Source organism: Papio anubis, chromosome 6 (genome assembly GCF_008728515.1).
Source record: "Papio anubis isolate 15944 chromosome 6, Panubis1.0, whole genome shotgun sequence".
Taxonomy (NCBI): Eukaryota; Metazoa; Chordata; class Mammalia; order Primates; family Cercopithecidae; genus Papio; species Papio anubis.
The window spans coordinates 103,534,616-103,550,637 of NC_044981.1; the positions used below are offsets into that span (position 1 = coordinate 103,534,616).

General features: G+C 52.5%; 2 protein-coding genes across 21 annotated transcripts in view; one reads left to right on the forward strand and one right to left on the reverse strand.

Annotated features, from left to right (window-relative positions):
- Positions 1-3,278, forward strand: part of EZR (ezrin) — a 52,826-nt gene extending 49,548 nt beyond the window's left edge. The window contains exons 13-14 of one of the 2 annotated variants that reach the window (XM_003897981.4): positions 1,497-1,748; positions 1,933-2,914. In XM_003897981.4, coding sequence (XP_003898030.1) covers positions 1,497-1,748; positions 1,933-2,097 — 417 coding nt within the window. In that variant the 3' untranslated portion in view covers positions 2,098-2,914. Of the gene's footprint in view, positions 1-1,496; positions 1,749-1,932 lie in introns of both variants that reach the window. The other variant, XM_031667328.1, reaches the window with a different exon arrangement.
- Positions 3,279-4,438: 1,160 nt separating this feature from the next.
- The window catches only part of SYTL3 (synaptotagmin like 3), a 119,800-nt gene continuing 108,216 nt past the window's right edge, over positions 4,439-16,022 (reverse strand). For 15 of the 19 annotated variants that reach the window (XM_031667333.1, XM_021937696.2, XM_021937692.2 and 12 more), the window contains 5 exons: positions 11,833-12,003; positions 8,519-8,621; positions 7,086-7,188; positions 5,753-5,958; positions 4,821-5,446 (listed from right to left, as the gene is read on the reverse strand). In XM_031667333.1, the coding sequence (XP_031523193.1) occupies positions 5,220-5,446; positions 5,753-5,958; positions 7,086-7,188; positions 8,519-8,621; positions 11,833-12,003 (810 nt within the window). In that variant the 3' untranslated portion in view covers positions 4,821-5,219. The other 4 variants (XM_021937701.2, XM_017958179.3, XM_021937699.2 and 1 more) reach the window with 3 other exon arrangements.

The following is a 16,022-nucleotide window of genomic DNA, read 5'->3' on the forward strand; positions in this document are numbered from 1 at the left end:
ACGCACACAGAGCTTCTCTCTGGGAGAGAGAAGCTGGGATCCCCTGTGCCCTCCAGGAAGGCACAGCCCCTGAGAAAGTCTGGGGATGGTTCCCATTGGAGACTGCACACCAGGCTTTAAGAAGCTCTTCTCAAGCCGGGCTCGGTGGCTCAAGCCTGTAATCCCAGCACTTTGGGAGGCTGAGCCCGGGCGGGATCACAAGGTCAGGGAGATCGAGACCATCCTGGCTAACACGGGTGAAACCCTCTGTCTCTACTAAAAATACAAAAACTAGCCGGGCTTAGGTGGCGGGCTTGTGGTCCCAGCTACCCTCGGGAGGCTGAGGCAGGAGAATGGCTGAACCCGGGAGGCGGAGTTGCAGTGAGCTGAGATCCCGCCACTGCACTCCAGCCTGGGGCGACACAGAGCCAGACTCAGTCTCAAAAAAAAAAAAAAAAAAAGAAGCTCTTCTCCTTCACAGATCCTCTGGCCTGTCCTTCCCCCACTGTGGCTTCTCCATCTGTGGTGGTGCCTTCTGGGGACGTGTCTCCTGGCTCTCCAGGGCCACTTCTGGCCAGTGCCTCCTTGCCTTTGTTCCAGCCCCCATTCCTGCTGCCAATCTGTATTAGTCTGTTCTCACACGGCTGTAAAGAACTACCTGAGACTGGGTAGTTAAAGAAGAGGTTTAATTGACTCACAGTCCCACATGACTGGGGAGGCCTCAGGAAGTTTATAGTCATGGCAGAAGGTGAAGGGGAAGCAGGCACACCTCTTACGTGAGGGCAGAAGAGAGAAAAGCAAAGGGGGGTGGTGCCAAACACTGAAACCATCAGCTCTCACTCAGAACCCACCCACTAGCACGAGAACAGCATAGGGGAAACCACCCTACGATCCAGTCACTCCCACCAGGTAACCCCCCCGACATGTGGGGATTACAGTTGGAGATGAGCTTTGGGTGGGGACACAGCCATATCACCATCCGAAGTTGCAAGCAGAAGACTTTGGTTCTTAGGTTTTTGAGAAAGTACCTGTTAAGAGGTAAGTGAGGAGAGCTGGCTCCAGCGCAGATCCACACTAAGCTCGACTCCAGGGCTGGGATGGAGGCGGGCAGGACTGGGCATGTGTGACGCTGTTGGAAGGACTGCAAGTGGTGAGCAGGAGACCACTTGATAATGACCGTGGCATGAGGGGAGGCTGGGAACAGAGCCTGTTACTCATTTAACAGGATTTTTTTTCCTAAAAATTATATAACGTCTAGAGTTATAGACAGAAAAAAAAGAAATAGTAGTTTTAAAACTGCCCAGGCTCCGGCATCACAGTTCCTCTTCCTGTCTTGGATGCAGAGGGTTGTAAACCCCACATGCACTTTGAGGGGCTCTTCTTCGAAGCCATGGCCCAGCACGGTTTAGTGTTGCCTTAGCGTGCCAGGACAGAGGGAGGCAACAGTTGGTTCTTATAGCCAGGAGGATAGGACTTTTGGGTGAGAAGTCCTCACCTACTAATTTTGCTTTCCAAAGGCCAAGGAAGCCCAGGATGACCTGGTGAAGACCAAGGAGGAGCTGCACCTGGTGATGACGGCACCCCCGCCCCCGCCGCCCCCCGTGTACGAGCCACTGAGCTACCATGTCCAGGAGAGCTTGCAGGATGAGGGTGCGGAGCCCACGGGCTACAGTGCAGAGCTGTCTAGTGAGGGCATCCGGGATGACCGCAATGAGGAGAAGCGTATCACTGAGGCGGAGAAGAACGAGCGTGTGCAGCGGCAGCTGCTGGTGAGGCCCAAGGGGCTGTGTGTCTCCAGGGGGCCTGCCTCGCTCTTGCAGCAGACAGGCTTGGGGAAGGCAGTGATGTGAGCCAGCCCCACCTAGCACCCATCTTGCCCTTCCCATTTTCCTAGGGGAGGGGCTGGGCCATATGGGGAGGAAGGGACCTGACCAATGCTGCTTAATGTTGCAGACGCTGAGCAGCGAGCTGTCCCAGGCCCGAGATGAGAATAAGAGGACCCACAATGACATCATCCACAACGAGAACATGAGGCAAGGCCGGGACAAGTACAAGACGCTGCGGCAGATCCGGCAGGGCAACACCAAGCAGCGCATCGACGAGTTCGAGGCCCTGTAATGGCCAGGCCAGGACCAAGGGCAGAGGGGCGCTCACAGTGGGCGCTGCCGCCGGCATTGCCAGCCTCGCCACGCTTGTGTCTTTAGTGCTCCGAGTCTAGGAACTCCGAGAGCCCAGTTCCTTTAAAAAGCAGTTACCCAACAGAAACATTCTGGGCTGGGAACCAGGGAGGCGCCCTGGTTGGTTTTCCCCAGTTGTATCATAGTGCCAAGCAGGCCTGATTCTCGCGATTATTCTCAAATCACCTCCTGTGTTGTGCTGGGAGCAGGACTGATTAAATTACGGAAAATGCCTGTAAAGTCTGAGTAAGAAACTTCATGCTGGCCTGTGTGATACGAGAGTCAGCATCGTTAAAGGAAACCGTGGCTTCCATCTGTGCCATACTTGTTCTGTATTTCAAATGAGCTCAAATTGGTTTTTGTTTTTAATTTCTATGAAGGATCCATCTTTGTATATTTACATGCTTTGAGGGGTGAAAATTTTTTTGGGAAATTGAGTCTGAAGCACTCTGGCACACACACAATGATTCCCTCCTTCCGTCACTCCACGCAGCTGGCAGAGAGCAGTGATCACCAGCGTGAGTGGTGTATGTAGGACACTTGGATAAATTTTTTTTTAGTTTTTTTTTTAGGTTTTTTTGCTTAACAGTTAGAATACATTGTTGTACTTATACACCTTATTAATGATCAGCTATATAGTATTTATATACAAGTGATAATACAGATTTGTAACATTAGTTTTAAAAAGGGAAAGTTTTGTTCTGTATATTTTGTTACCTTTTACAGAATAAAAGAATTACATATGAAAAACCCTCTAACCATGGCACTTGATGTGATGTGGCAGGAGGGCAGTGGTGAAGCTGGTTACCTGCCTGCTGCAGTCACGTGTAAACAGGATTTTTATTGTTAGTGTTTTATGCATATAATGGACTATGCACACTTTTAATTTTGTTAAATACACACATGCCACTATGATCTTTCAGACTCCAGCCATGGAGAGACTGTTTGCTTGTGTTTGTAGTCTCTGCCATGGCCTTGGCAGGCTGCTGGAAGGCAGCTTGTGGAGGCCATTGGTTCTGCCCACTCATTCCTTCTCGTGCACTGCTTACTCCTTCGCAGCTAAGATGCCATGTGCAGGTGGATTCCATGCTGCAGACATGAAATAAAAGCTTTGCAAAGGCACGAAGCAGCATGGCTGTGTACTTGTGTGTGGGGTGGGAGGGCCACCGCCGACTCGCCTGGGCTCTATGCTGTCCTCTGGCTGGGTTTTGTGAGGGGCCATGGTGTCCCTGGGGGTACACTGGTAAGTTAGAGCTGACCAACCCAAGACATGGTGCTCCGTAGGTCACCTAACCTCCTCTGGAGACAGTTTCCATGGGAGAGGACACTCCAGCTCACCAGGCTCCTCTAAAATGCTGCTCACCGCCAGGTGCGGTGGCTCATGCCTGTAATCCCAGCACTTCGGGAGGCCGAGGCAGGCGGTTCACAAGGTCAGGAGATGGAGACCATCCTGGCCAACATGGTGAAACGCCGTCTACTAAAAATACAAAAATTAGGTGTGGTGGCGCATGCCTGTAATCCCAGCTACTTGGGAGGCTGAGGCAGGAGAATTGCTAGGACCCGGGAGTTGGAGGTTGCAGCGAGCTGAGATTGTGCCACTGCACTTCAGCCTGGCGACACAGGGAGACTCCATCTCAAAAAAATAAAATGCTCCTTTAAGCTGTGACTTTTTTTTTTTTGAGACAGGGTCTTCTTTGGCCCAGGCTGGAGCACAGTTGTGTAGTCAGGGCTTACTGCAGCCTCAACCTCCTGTTCTCTATCCTCCTGGCTCAGCCTCCTGAGTAGCTGGGACTACAGGTGTGCACCACCACACCCGGATAATTTTTTTTTTTTTGTGGCGGAGTCTCGCTCTGTCGCCCAGGCTGGAGTGCAGTGGCCGGATCTCAGCTCACTGCAAGCTCCGCCTCCCGGGTTTACGCCATTCTCCTGCCTCAGCTTCCCGAGTAGCTGGGACTACAGGCGCCCGTCACCTCGCCCTGCTAGTTTTTTGTATTTTTTAGTAGAGACAGGGTTTCACCGGGTTAGCCAGGATGGTCTCAATCTCCTGACCTTGTGATCCCCCTGACTCGGCCTCCCAAAGTGCTGGGATTACAGGCTTGAGCCACCGCGCCCGGCCAATTTTTTGTTTTTTCTGTAGACAGGGTATCTCTGTGTTGCCTGGGCTGATCTCACACTCCTGAGCTCAAGCCATCCACTTCAGCCTCCCAAAGTTGCTGAGATTACAGGCGGGGAGCCACCATGCCCACCAGCCAGCCTTTTACCATTTGATAAGCACTGGAGGATGCCGGTAACAACATTTATTGAAATCTGGCCATTTTCTCCATCTCGGAGATAACCCACCAGAGGCTTAGGTAACATACATTATTGTGTTTAACTTAAATATACACAGATACCAGTAGGCGTTTAAGCCACGGGACAGGACTGCAGATGGAGACTGCTCAAGGTCCAAAGGGTCTCCAGCTGGGACCCTGCCCCTGGTTTGCAGCCCCACTCTGCAGATGCACAGTGCTTCACACCCACTGCAACCTGGAACCTCGAGGCCTTCGCATCAGTGCAGGACAAGGGTCATGTCTGTCCATAGATTGGGGCTGGAAAGGACTTTTTGCCACTGGAGCTTCGATTGTGAGCATGCATCCCCGCCACCAGCTGTGTCTCCCTCTGTAAGAGAGGATGACAGCTTAGCCATGGTCAGGGAGGGCACCACTTTGTCCCCTCTCAGCTCTTTGAAAATGACCAGCCAGAAAAGTTTTTCACCTTCAGTCCACACTAAAAGGCCAACCACCACTACCCCCACCCCAACAAAGCTAGTGTGGAGACGGGTTCACCCAGGCACTCTGCTCTGTAGTTTGAAAGTGAGGCAAGGACTCTGGTGTGATGGGCTGAGTCTTCACCAAGGGAGTGGACAGTCGCACACCAGCATGGCTAGCTGGGTGGGGCTGTCTCAGACTGGGGGCTGGGCTTGCCCAGGGGAAGGGATTCTTAGAGGAAGACAGTAAGCTTTGGACAAAATATCTTTGAAAAGTAATTGAGCAGTGAGGCTTATTTCTCTTCAGTCACTGGTTCTCAGTTGGAAGTCCTTGGGAGATGTGTGCAGGTGTTTTTGGTTGTCATGCCAGGGACACTGCTGGCAGCTAGAAGCAGTGCCAGGCACAGAACCTCACAGCAGAGGGCGGTCCACCCACCAGGCTGGCGGCGCCCTGCCGAGCGGCTCTGGACAGCGTTGCTGTTTTGACCACTTTTGATGGAGTACTTTCTGAATTGCCGTTTGTTTGAGTTAAGAAGATCTTTTCCTTTAAGAAAATAATCCTTTTATGATTGACGCCAGAAACAAAAGCAAATACTGTACCTAGCCCGTTTGGAGGCCTATAATTTTTGTTTCTTTAACAGATCTAAATCTGATTTAAATTGTCAAAATACTTGGCTGTATTATGGCTCAGCTGTAGAGTAAAAACTAGACTTAGGAATTTCCAATTAAGGAAGGCTAGGCAATTTCAAAACCAGTTAAGTCACTGCCCTGTTGCAAGCATTTTCTTTGCACAGTACCCATTAGGATAATCACAAAGGATAAATGTTGGGGCTCAATATTTCAGACTTACTTGAACCAAGCCTGGCTCCCCCAAGCAAGCGGTCGTTCATTCCAAGGAGAGCCTGGTCCCAGACGGTTAACTCCAAGCTCGACTGCCTCAGCTGGGCTGGGGTTACACCACTGAAGACGAACGAGTGTTTCCACTGGGGACAAGCCTGCTTCTTCAGTACTGGCGACTTCAGTCTCAGTTTTTGTTGGTCTGGCAGAGTGAGACAGCTGAAGAGGGAACACAAACCTTGCAATCACTGTCATCCACATGGCCTCCTCTCCCGAGGCCTGTGCATCAGTGCAGACCAGAAGCACTAAGAAAAGTGCCAAGTCCACAACATCCACACCCTCCACAGTGAAGCAGGGTGGGAACCACAGGACTTGGCACATTTCCCTTAGGGCTGAATTCTGCATCAGGTAAAAAGGGCGAGTTGCATGCTATGGCCTGGCGGCCCTCATTTTAATCTTCCCTCCTTGAGGTGCCTTGAATGCAAATACACACGTTATCTCCTTTTAACCCTGTTCTCAGGAAAATCAACTCACAAAAGCTTGTCCAAGGCCATGCAGATAAGCAACAGGATTAGAACACAAGCTCAGTTCTCCTTTTTTTGAGGTGTGGAGTTTTGCTCTGTCGCTCAGGCTGCAGTGAAGTGGTGTGATCTCAGCTCACCGCAACCTCTGCCCCCCAGATTCAAGGAAGTCCCCTGTCTCAGCCTCCTGAGCAGCTGGGATCACAGGTGCCCACCACTACACCCGGCTAATTTTTATATTTTAGTAGAGATGGGGTTTCATGTTGGCCAGGCTAGTTGTGAACTCCTGATCTCACATGATCCACCTGCCTCGGCCTCCCAAAGTGCTGGGATTACAGGCGTGAGCCACTGCGTCCAGCCTCAGTTCTATCTTGACCGTCATTTTTCCCTTATGTCACTGACAGGGAGTTTGCACTTCAATGTAATAATTAATGGTATTTGCCTTACTTTTAGAGGGCCGCCCTGTAGTGAATGAGAATGAAATGTGGACAGGCATGCATTTTACTGTTGGTCCAAGAGGAGATGTTAAGCTCAGGAAATATTTACTGAACACACTACTTTTTAATGCTTGATTTCAAAACTGGCTTGCTGATATCACAAGAACTGAGAAGATTAGGGTTTCGGGTACCCCAGCATGTACACGTCCCATGAATTTTCAGAAATCAGGGTCTTTAATATGTGTTATGTTAGATTTTCACAGGAAAGCTAAAATAAGACATTTTAATTGGCTTACATGTTTTTGGTGTTCCCTGCAGGTTCTGGGCCAGGTTATGATGTATATACTACATCATCAAGAAATAATATTTGATTACATCAAATACCTACCCCTTAACAAATGAGTTCAAGGTGCCATCTGGCCGCACAGGTAAATTCTTGGCTCCCAGCACTACCAAACAAAGTTGGCCATTAAGTGACAGCTCATCTGTCCCTGGAAGGAAAGCCAGTATTCACTGTCAAAGCCATGTCTCCTGACACGTTAGTATGCAGTACCACCACCCCAAAACCGATAGCTTAGCAAGAGAATCTGCCACAGCCCTCAGACCCCAAGAGGGCAGGTGGGAGTGGTGCAGTGGGCTCCGCTGGCCCTGCCCACAGGCTGTGGCGCTGCCCACACCGTGCTGCTCTGTGGTCAGGTGGAGGACAGGATGGAGGGATCGCTAAGATCCTAGCAAAGAGTAAAGAGGAACACAAGGAGAGGGAAGACGCTGAAGTCTGAGTCTTAGTTGTAGCCAGCAGTTTGGGGGGAAGTGAGAGCCCCGAGACTCTGTCTAGGAAGTTGGGATGGCCACGGGGCACTTGCTGCTGGTCTGCTGGTGACCCCGTGAACTTGGGTAGCAGAATTCCCTCTTCTAGCCAAATAGGAAGTCACTGAAACAACAGAAATGTGCATTCTTGGCCGGGCGTGGTGGCTCACGCCTGTAATCCCAGCACTTTGGGAGGCCGAGGCCGGCAGATCACGAGGTCAGGAGATTAAGACCATCCTGGCTAACACGGTGAAACCTCATCTCTACTAAAAATACAAAAATTAGCCAGGTGTGGTGGCGGGCACCTGTAGTCCCAGCTACTCAGGAGGCTGAGGCAGAAGAATGGCGTGAACCAGGGAGGTGGAATTTGCAGTGAGCCAAGATGGGCCACTGCACTCCAGCCTGGGTGACAGAGCGAGACTCTGTCTCAAAAAAAAAAAATGTGCATTCTCCCTGTCCTCCTTCCCCACTCTCCTCCTTCCCCACCCTCCTGCTTTCCACACACCCCACGTTATTGAAGGAGTAAAATCTCCATAGGGTCCCTGAGGACCCACCTTCCTGACCTACTTCTTTTGCTGGGCAGCAGCTACCCACGTGCCTGGGGGCAGGGATTTATCTCATCTGAGCCCTGCAGGTACCAGCGCCTCGAGATGTGCTCTTGGCTCCACATTGTCATGGAGCCTCTGCTCTTCAGGAGGGTCCACGGTTCCCCCCAGAGACCATCCAATCTGCCCCTGGGAGGAAGGCCTAGGGCAGTATCCTTAGAGGAGTGTACAGAGGGCATCGGAGGCCTTGTCTGCTTCTGGTCACCCGTTTCCCCCCAGGCTATGGGCTCCAGAGAACCTCTTCCCTTCTCGCTCACTGCATCGCTCAGAAAATTGCTGCTGGAGCTGGGCACGGGGGCCGTAGAAAGGAAATGCTAGAAAACTTTTACCCCATCTCTCAGTCTGCCTGCTGCACCAGCCTCTGCGGACAATGACACAGACAATGTCCAGGGGGCTGGAGGCCACCGACCTTGAGCCTCTTGGAGTTTTCTGGGCCCTGAAGGGAGAACCAGCTTAGCTCGGACTGCGAGCTCTCCGTTGCTCTGAGGAGCGCTGTCTTCGTATTTCTCTGCCTGGGGAAGAGAGGCACAGCTTAGGCACGGTACTCCCCAAGTCCCGAGAACCTTCGGGCTCCTCTGGTTGTCTCAGCTCTGTCCACAGATGCTTCCCCCTGGCCCCTGCAAGGCCCTGGGGGGAGCAGGCGTGTGTGTGGCAGGACTGGTCTTCCTTCCATCTATGGTTTCACACCCACTCTCCCCAACCCCAGCATGGGGAGGAACAGCTCGGCCACTCCAGCGAATCACAGCCAGATGAGCTTAAGGAAGCAGAGTGACTTGAGGGCATTGCACACTCCCTAAGACATTTCTACGAAAACCTAGACGCAGCCTGAGTTTGAAAAACAGAAATGAACTCAAGCCTCCACCCCATCCACCCCACCCAGGTCAGTAGAGATTCGCGCTGCCCTCCAATGCCAAGGACTGGCACAGATGCTGGGGACAGCATGGGGCGTAGACTCTGCCCAGAGCCACCGGGGGTGGCCCCCCAGGGTGTGGTAAGTCTGAGGACATGTCCCTGCCCACCGAGGCGCTTCTGTCATGAGTGGTTTTGCCAGAAAGTGAGTGAAGAGAGGGCCGGGAGAAGAGATGATCCTGAAATCCACACCATCTTTCTCCCAGTGGGGTGGGAGGAGAGTATTGAGAAGAGACTAGAGCAGGCATATCCAGTCTTCTGGCTTCCCTGGGCCACACTGGAAGAACTGTCTTGGGTCACACATAAAATACACTAACACTAACAACAGCTGATGAGCTTAAAAAAAATCACGAAAAAGTCTCATGTTTCAAGAAAGTTTATGAATTTGTGTTGGGTTGCATTCAATGCCATCCTAGGGCCAGGCCTGGTGACTCATGCCTGTAATCCCAGCACTTTGGGAGGCCGAGGTGGATCACCTGAGGTCAGGAGTTCGAGACCAGCCTGGCCAACATGGTGAAACCCCGTGTCTACTAAAAATACCTAGCTGGGCATGGTGGCGGGTGCCTATAATCCCAGCTACTGGGGAGGCTGAGGCAGAGAATTACTTGAACCTGGGGGACAGAGGTTGCAGTAAGCTGAGATCATGCTGCTTCACTCCAGCCTGGGTGACAGAGCAAAACTCCGTCTCAAAACAAACAACAAAAACCAAAAAACAGAGCTGTCCTGGGCTGCAGGTTGGACAAGTTTGGTCTCGACACATCCGGTCCACCATGGCTTCCGCCAGCACTGAGAAGCAGCCCTCTCAGTTACCCTCAGAGGCCTCAAGCCTCCTGGGAGCCCACATGGGCAAGCCCCCGTCTTCCTGGCCCTCGGGTACCAAACGAGATATGGCTGTCTCCAGCTTCGGCAGTCAGAAACCCAGTCAGGATGGAGCCCGGGGCAGGCCTGTGGGTGGACTCCCCACCCCACTGGCTTTAGGAGGGATGCCTTTCAGCTCCATGCCATCTGCTCCCCACCCACTTGCCAGAGCAGGCTCAGTCTGATGAGGCCTGGTGGCCACCTGTCCTATGCCAGGCCCTGTGCTTGTTCCAGGCCTTGTCTTCAAGCTGATGACAGAGGTGTGGGAGATAGGGTGCACGGGGGATTCAGCCTCTGACAGAAGGGAGTCTAGGCTGGAAACAGGGTGTCCTGGAGGAGCCGACGCTCTTCTGAGAGATGAGAGTGGGGATGAGAAGAAGGCATGGAAGCCAGACGCTTCACCCCCCCCGCAGCATGGCTGGGGCAGGAGCAAAGGGACACCGTGGCTGAAGATCAGGCCCAGAGACGGCAAGCATCCTGAGCTCCGGGTCCTGGAAGGGAGGCCACTTCTGGTAGGGGTAATCAGGAAAGGCTTCCTAGAGGAGGTAGGCTTTGGGTTGTCTTGGGCTGACCTTGGATAGGGGATGCATTCCAGGTGGGCACTGGGAAGGGGAGGTCTAAGCCCAGACTCTAGCTTGGGGGAGTCAGCACAGGCGATGGGAGTGTGGGCCTTGCCTGGAGGAGCAGGGAGGGGGCAGGCGGCTCACCAGGAGGCCTCGGCTGAAACCTGAGAAGCTTCCCGGCAGCGACACTGCAAATCCCAGCGGTGCTGGCTCCAGAGAGGAAAAGAAGCCAGATGGCCCCCGTGCCCTAGGTCCAGGTTGGAGCAGAAGGCTGGGCCTGCTGTGGGCCCTTGGCTGAGGGGAGTAGTCCATCCGGCTGGTTTGTTTTCGTTTTTGTTTTGTTTTGTTTTGAGACGGAGTCTTGCTCTGTCACCAGGCTGAAATGCAGTGGCACGATCTCGGCTCACTGCAACCTCCGCCTCCCGGGTTCAAGCAATTCTCTTGTCTCAGCCTCCCGAGTAGCTGGGATTACAGGCGCCCGCCACCACACCCAGCTAATTTTTGTATTTTTAGTAGAGACAGGGTTTCACCGTGTTAGCCAGGATGGTCTTGATCTCCTGACCTCGCGATCTGTCTGCCTCGGCCTCCCAAAGCGCTGGGATTACAGCACTTTGCTGACAGCCACCGTGCTCGGCCTCCCGGCTGGGGTTTTTAAAGAGATGGCAGAAGCCCACGTTTTTCATCCCTCATGGTCTCACATGAACTCTCTCCCAGTCTGGGATCTGGACACAGAAAAGTACAAAGCAGAGTTTCCAAGAAATGCTAACCTCTCTCCCAGGCCTCTCCTCCTACCTGCACAGCCTGGGGGACACGGATCCTAAATCGAGTCAACTCCTCTGACCCGCCCACCTGCCCATTTGCTATCCATCTCCTGCTGTACAATTCCAAACCAGAAGCTGGAGCTCCACAACCCAGCCAGGGCGGCCTCTGCCTTCCTCATAGCATTGGGTCCAGTCATCTGTCACCTGTTATTGTTCTGAGAGTACCTGGGGTTCAAAGGTTAGAAAAAACGCACTGTAGCCCCCAGGGGGACCGCATAGCTGTGGGTGGTGCCCGCAGGGAAGGGCATGGCCGGCTTCCAGCACGTCAGCCACCAGCAAGGTGAGGCCTCTGCTAGGGGAAGCCACAGGACCTGATCCAGTCGGGTCTGTGTGTGATGCGAGGCGGGGGCTGTTGGGGTACCGGAACAGAGCTGAGACAGTTAAAACAATCCCTCCGTCCACCCCACCCAGGAGAAAGTAACTATTTGAAAGTCACAGCGCCAGGCCGGCAAGCACACACTGTCTTGGGTCCAAGTCTTTCCCGGTATGTTTTCTCCTCTGGGATCTCTCTGAAAAGTGATTTATTTATCACAGTGGGGATGGAGGGCACTCAGTCCAAAACCAGACATCACCTTGGCCCGGAGTGGATGCCAGCAGAAAGACTGTGTTGTGCTGTCTTCAAAGTCCCACGCGGCCAGAGGAATGATCACTTCTCCAAGAAACACTCTCCGGGCCAGCGTGCCCAGATGCCACACCGAGACCTGCAGCTGCCGGGTCACCAACTGGGCAGGGGCCACCTGATACTGCAGAGGCAGAGCAGAGATGGTCAGCTGAGCTCCTGGGGCCCGCACTCCCTAGGATCTCCGACCCCACCTCCCAGGGCCCCACTTCCCGGGGCCTGGCGCAGGCCTCCCTCCCACAGGCTGAGTCCAAGATGCGGATGCAGCCAGGGACCTGATGTGGCTGCGGGGGTCAAGGTGCTTACAGCCAGGTTGGGGCGGGGGGTCCTCTCTCTGCTCAAGAGCCCCTCCCGCTACTCCCCAGGTGCCCAGTGCTCTGCCTGGGGACAGGCTAGGGTAGCCCTGGTAGCCACTGAGCCCCTCCAACCCCCAATTCTCAGAACAAGACAAGGATGAAAGTCCTTGCCCAGCCCACGCCTACTAAAAATCAAGCCAAAGTCTATGCTCACACAGGATTTGAATTTGCATCTGAACACTGCACCCAGCCAGGCTTGGCCAAAAATACTGAAAACAGGCCCAAAAATACTAAAAAAAAAAATTTTTTTTTTGGAGACAGGGTCTCATTATGTCACCCAGGCTGAAGTGCAGTGGTCCTATCTCAGCTCACTGCAACCTCTGCCTCCTGGGTTCAAGTGATTCTCCTGCCTCAGCCTCCCGAGTAGCTGGGACTATAGGCGCTCACCACCATGCCTGGCTCATTTTTTGTATTTTTAGTAGAGACAGGGTTTCACCATGTTGGCCAGGCTGGTCTCGAACTCCTGACCTCAAATGATCCACCCGCCTCGGCCTCCCAAAGTGCTGGGATTACAGGCGTGAGCCACCGTGCCCGGCCTGTATTTTTTTGTTTTAAGCCAACCATGAACTCCCCCTCCTCCATTCCCCCCAATACCACGTATTTGCCCTGGAGGGACGATGCCTGTGTCCAGGCATGCAGGGCCTGTGCTGGCTTGGCAGAGGGCAACACGATGTTCCTACTGTCCGCACAGGGGGTTCCCAACACACCCAAGAGTGACGAGAGAACCCCTTCCCCAGCCAAGCATGGGTTCTGTCCCATAGAGACTGGAGGCCAAAGGCCCCTGCGTGACACCCAGCCCTTCCCAAGGTATGGCTGACTCCACCTCAGCATCTGAGGGCCTCACTTTAAGCTTATTAGTTGGATTTTCTCAATAATGAACAAAACCTACAAGTTATTGAACACAACCTACAAGTTATTGAACACTTATTTATTTCATACCAGGCTTTTTAGATGCATTGATCTTTTTAGCTTTCACACGCACCCCACGAGGTCAGTATTATTCAGACCATTTTGCAGGTGAAAAAAAAGAAGCTTGGAAATTCAGTGACCCTCCCTTGGTCTGGCAGCCAACACTGCAGGCCTGCGTCACGTGCACTCACTGTGTCCAGGCCCAAGTCTCGCTGCCGACCTCTGTGGCCCATGCTGCCTTCACTCTGGTGCTTGTTTGGGGTTTGAATGGTGACTCCTCGTGAAATGGCTGTTGCTGTGAGGCTGGACACTTGCACCCACTTGCAGCAGCTGTGCGGTTTGTTTACTTTGGGGTTCATCTCCTCATGCCCACCTTCACCCATCTTTCCGATCGAGGGATGAGATGGAATAAAACAGGAACTGAAATGCAGTAACTTCTCTCCTTCAGCCTCTGCAAACAGAGGGGAGGCACAGCAGGGCCGTCCCCTGCTCTGCTGGGGGCTGCCCGTAGGCTCTGTCCACACTTCTGACGTCCGCAGGCCAGGCACACATGGCTTGGCTGGCCAGGTTAGCCTCCTCGCTTCATTCCTCCTTTTCTTCCCTGCTGGGACGGCTTGTGGCCACGGAGATGCGAATTTCTTGGGTCGTATTCCTTTTTCTCCTGCCTTTGGATAACTTTGAGCCAGTTTTCCCTCAAGTTCATGGGTCCATATCTTTTCTGGGGGGACAGGATCTCAGTCTGTCACCTAGACTGGAGTGCAGCGGTGCAATCTCAGCTCACTGCAGCCTCCACCTCCCAGGCTCAAGCAATCCTCCTACCTCAGCTTCCCAAGTAGTTGGGACTACAGGTAGGTGTCACCATGCCTGGCTAATCTGAATTTCTTCTAGAGATGGGGGTCTCTCTACATTGCCCAGGCTGGTCTCAAACTCCTGGGCTCAAGTCATCCACCATCTCAACCTCCCAAAGTTCTGGGATTACAAGCGTGAACCCCCACACTCAGTCCATGGGTCCATTTCCGACTCTGCCCCACATTCAATCTGTCTACAAACTCTGGATTGACGTGATTATTATTCCCTATATTCCAGTTACATTCCTTATCAGTTAGTCCAGGCAACTGGCCAGCGGGCTGGCTGCATCTGCTGCCCTCTGAGAAATGAAGTGGTTACTGGAACACTACGCCACTTAGCAAGGTCGGGCTCGGGCCCCCGGCTGCTCTCTCATCTCCAGCTGTGTGTGGGCGACGCTCAGGCCACTTCTCCTGTGTCCTTACCCATTGCTCGCCCCTTTCTGTCAATAGGACTACTCCCTGCTGCATATAGAATCTGCCTTTTCAAACCAGACGTATTTTCCATTGCCCTGTTAGGTCCACAAGGCTTGCTCCAGGTTCAGCAGGGAATGAGGTGTAAGGATCATTCGAGAGCAGGGCCGGGCAATGACCAATGTCACCCAGTGAGATCACTTCATCTTCTCCGGGCCCCCAAGACAGTGGTCTCAAATAGGGTACAAGTCTCTCTGGGTCCAGAAAGGCTTGCCAAGAAGTCCTCTGCTCAGCAAACGTTGAGGATCAATTTCTAGATCCTCGCATCGGATGTGCACTTCTCTCAAAACTGGCTGGAGACAGTTCTCACAGCCTCATCCACCTGAATCGTGCCCTGATGGCTTACCCCAGGTCGCACAAAGCTCCTGGGGGCAGCACAAAGGGGTGACTGTGATCGGAAATACTACCTCCTGTGAGACTTTCAATGATGGATCAGCCTCCCTGGCTTCCCATCCTTTGCACCTTATGCATATTTCTATTAAGGACGAGGCTGGCCAGTGTTAGGATGTTCTGCATTTAGGATCGATTAGAGATGCTGATTATTTTCATTATAACTGGAAAGTTTCCCAGGACTATGAAATATTCACAATATACTGGATAAGACCCACGGCTAAAAATTTTAAGTGATATCTTTGAGATTCTGTGCACATTTTAAGTAAGGTAGGTAACCTTTTAAATCCAATTATATAACTTTTTTTTTTTTTTTTTTGAGACAGAGTCTCACTCAATCACCCAGGCTGGAGTGCAGTGGCGAGATCTCCGCTCACTGCAAGCTCCGCCTCCCGGGTTCACACCATTCTCCTGCCTCAGCCTCCCGAGTAGCTGGGACTACAGGCGCCCGCCACCACGCCTGGCTAAATTTTTTTTTTGTATTTTTAGTAGAGATGGGGTTTCACCGTGTTAGCCAGGATGGTCTCGATCTCCTGACCTCATGATCCACCCGCCTCAGCCTCCCAAAGTGCTGGGATTACAGGTGTGAGCCACCATGCCCGGCCTTACAACTAAATATTTATCTAAAATATAGACAATATGAAATGTTTATCTCATTTCATAAAGCTGTTTACACAAAATACCTTAAACTTCCTATGAGTAACTTTGGATCTCTAATTAAAATGTGTGAGGGGATACACAGTTTTTCACAATTCTTCTAGCAGGTGCATGAGCAGAACCGTCCGAAGACATTCTCCAGCAACTTGCTGCTGTGTGGTGCCTGGTCCCAGCACAGGGAGAAAGGCCCTGCCCACGTCTGCTGAATCAGAATCTGCTTTTTTAAAAAAATTAATTAATTAATTTTTTTAGACAGAGTATTACTCTGTCACCAGGGCTGGACTGCAGTGGTGCGATCTCGACTCACTGCAACCTCTGCCTCCTGGGTTCAAGCGATTCTCCTGCCTCAGCCTCCTGAGTAGCTCGGATTACAGGTACCCACCACTACACCTTGCTAGTTTTTTGTGTTTTTAGTAGAGACGGGGTTTCACCATCTTGGCCAGGCTGGTCTCGAACTCCTGACTTGTGATTCGCCCACCTTGGCCTCCCAAGGTGCTGGGATTACAGGTGTG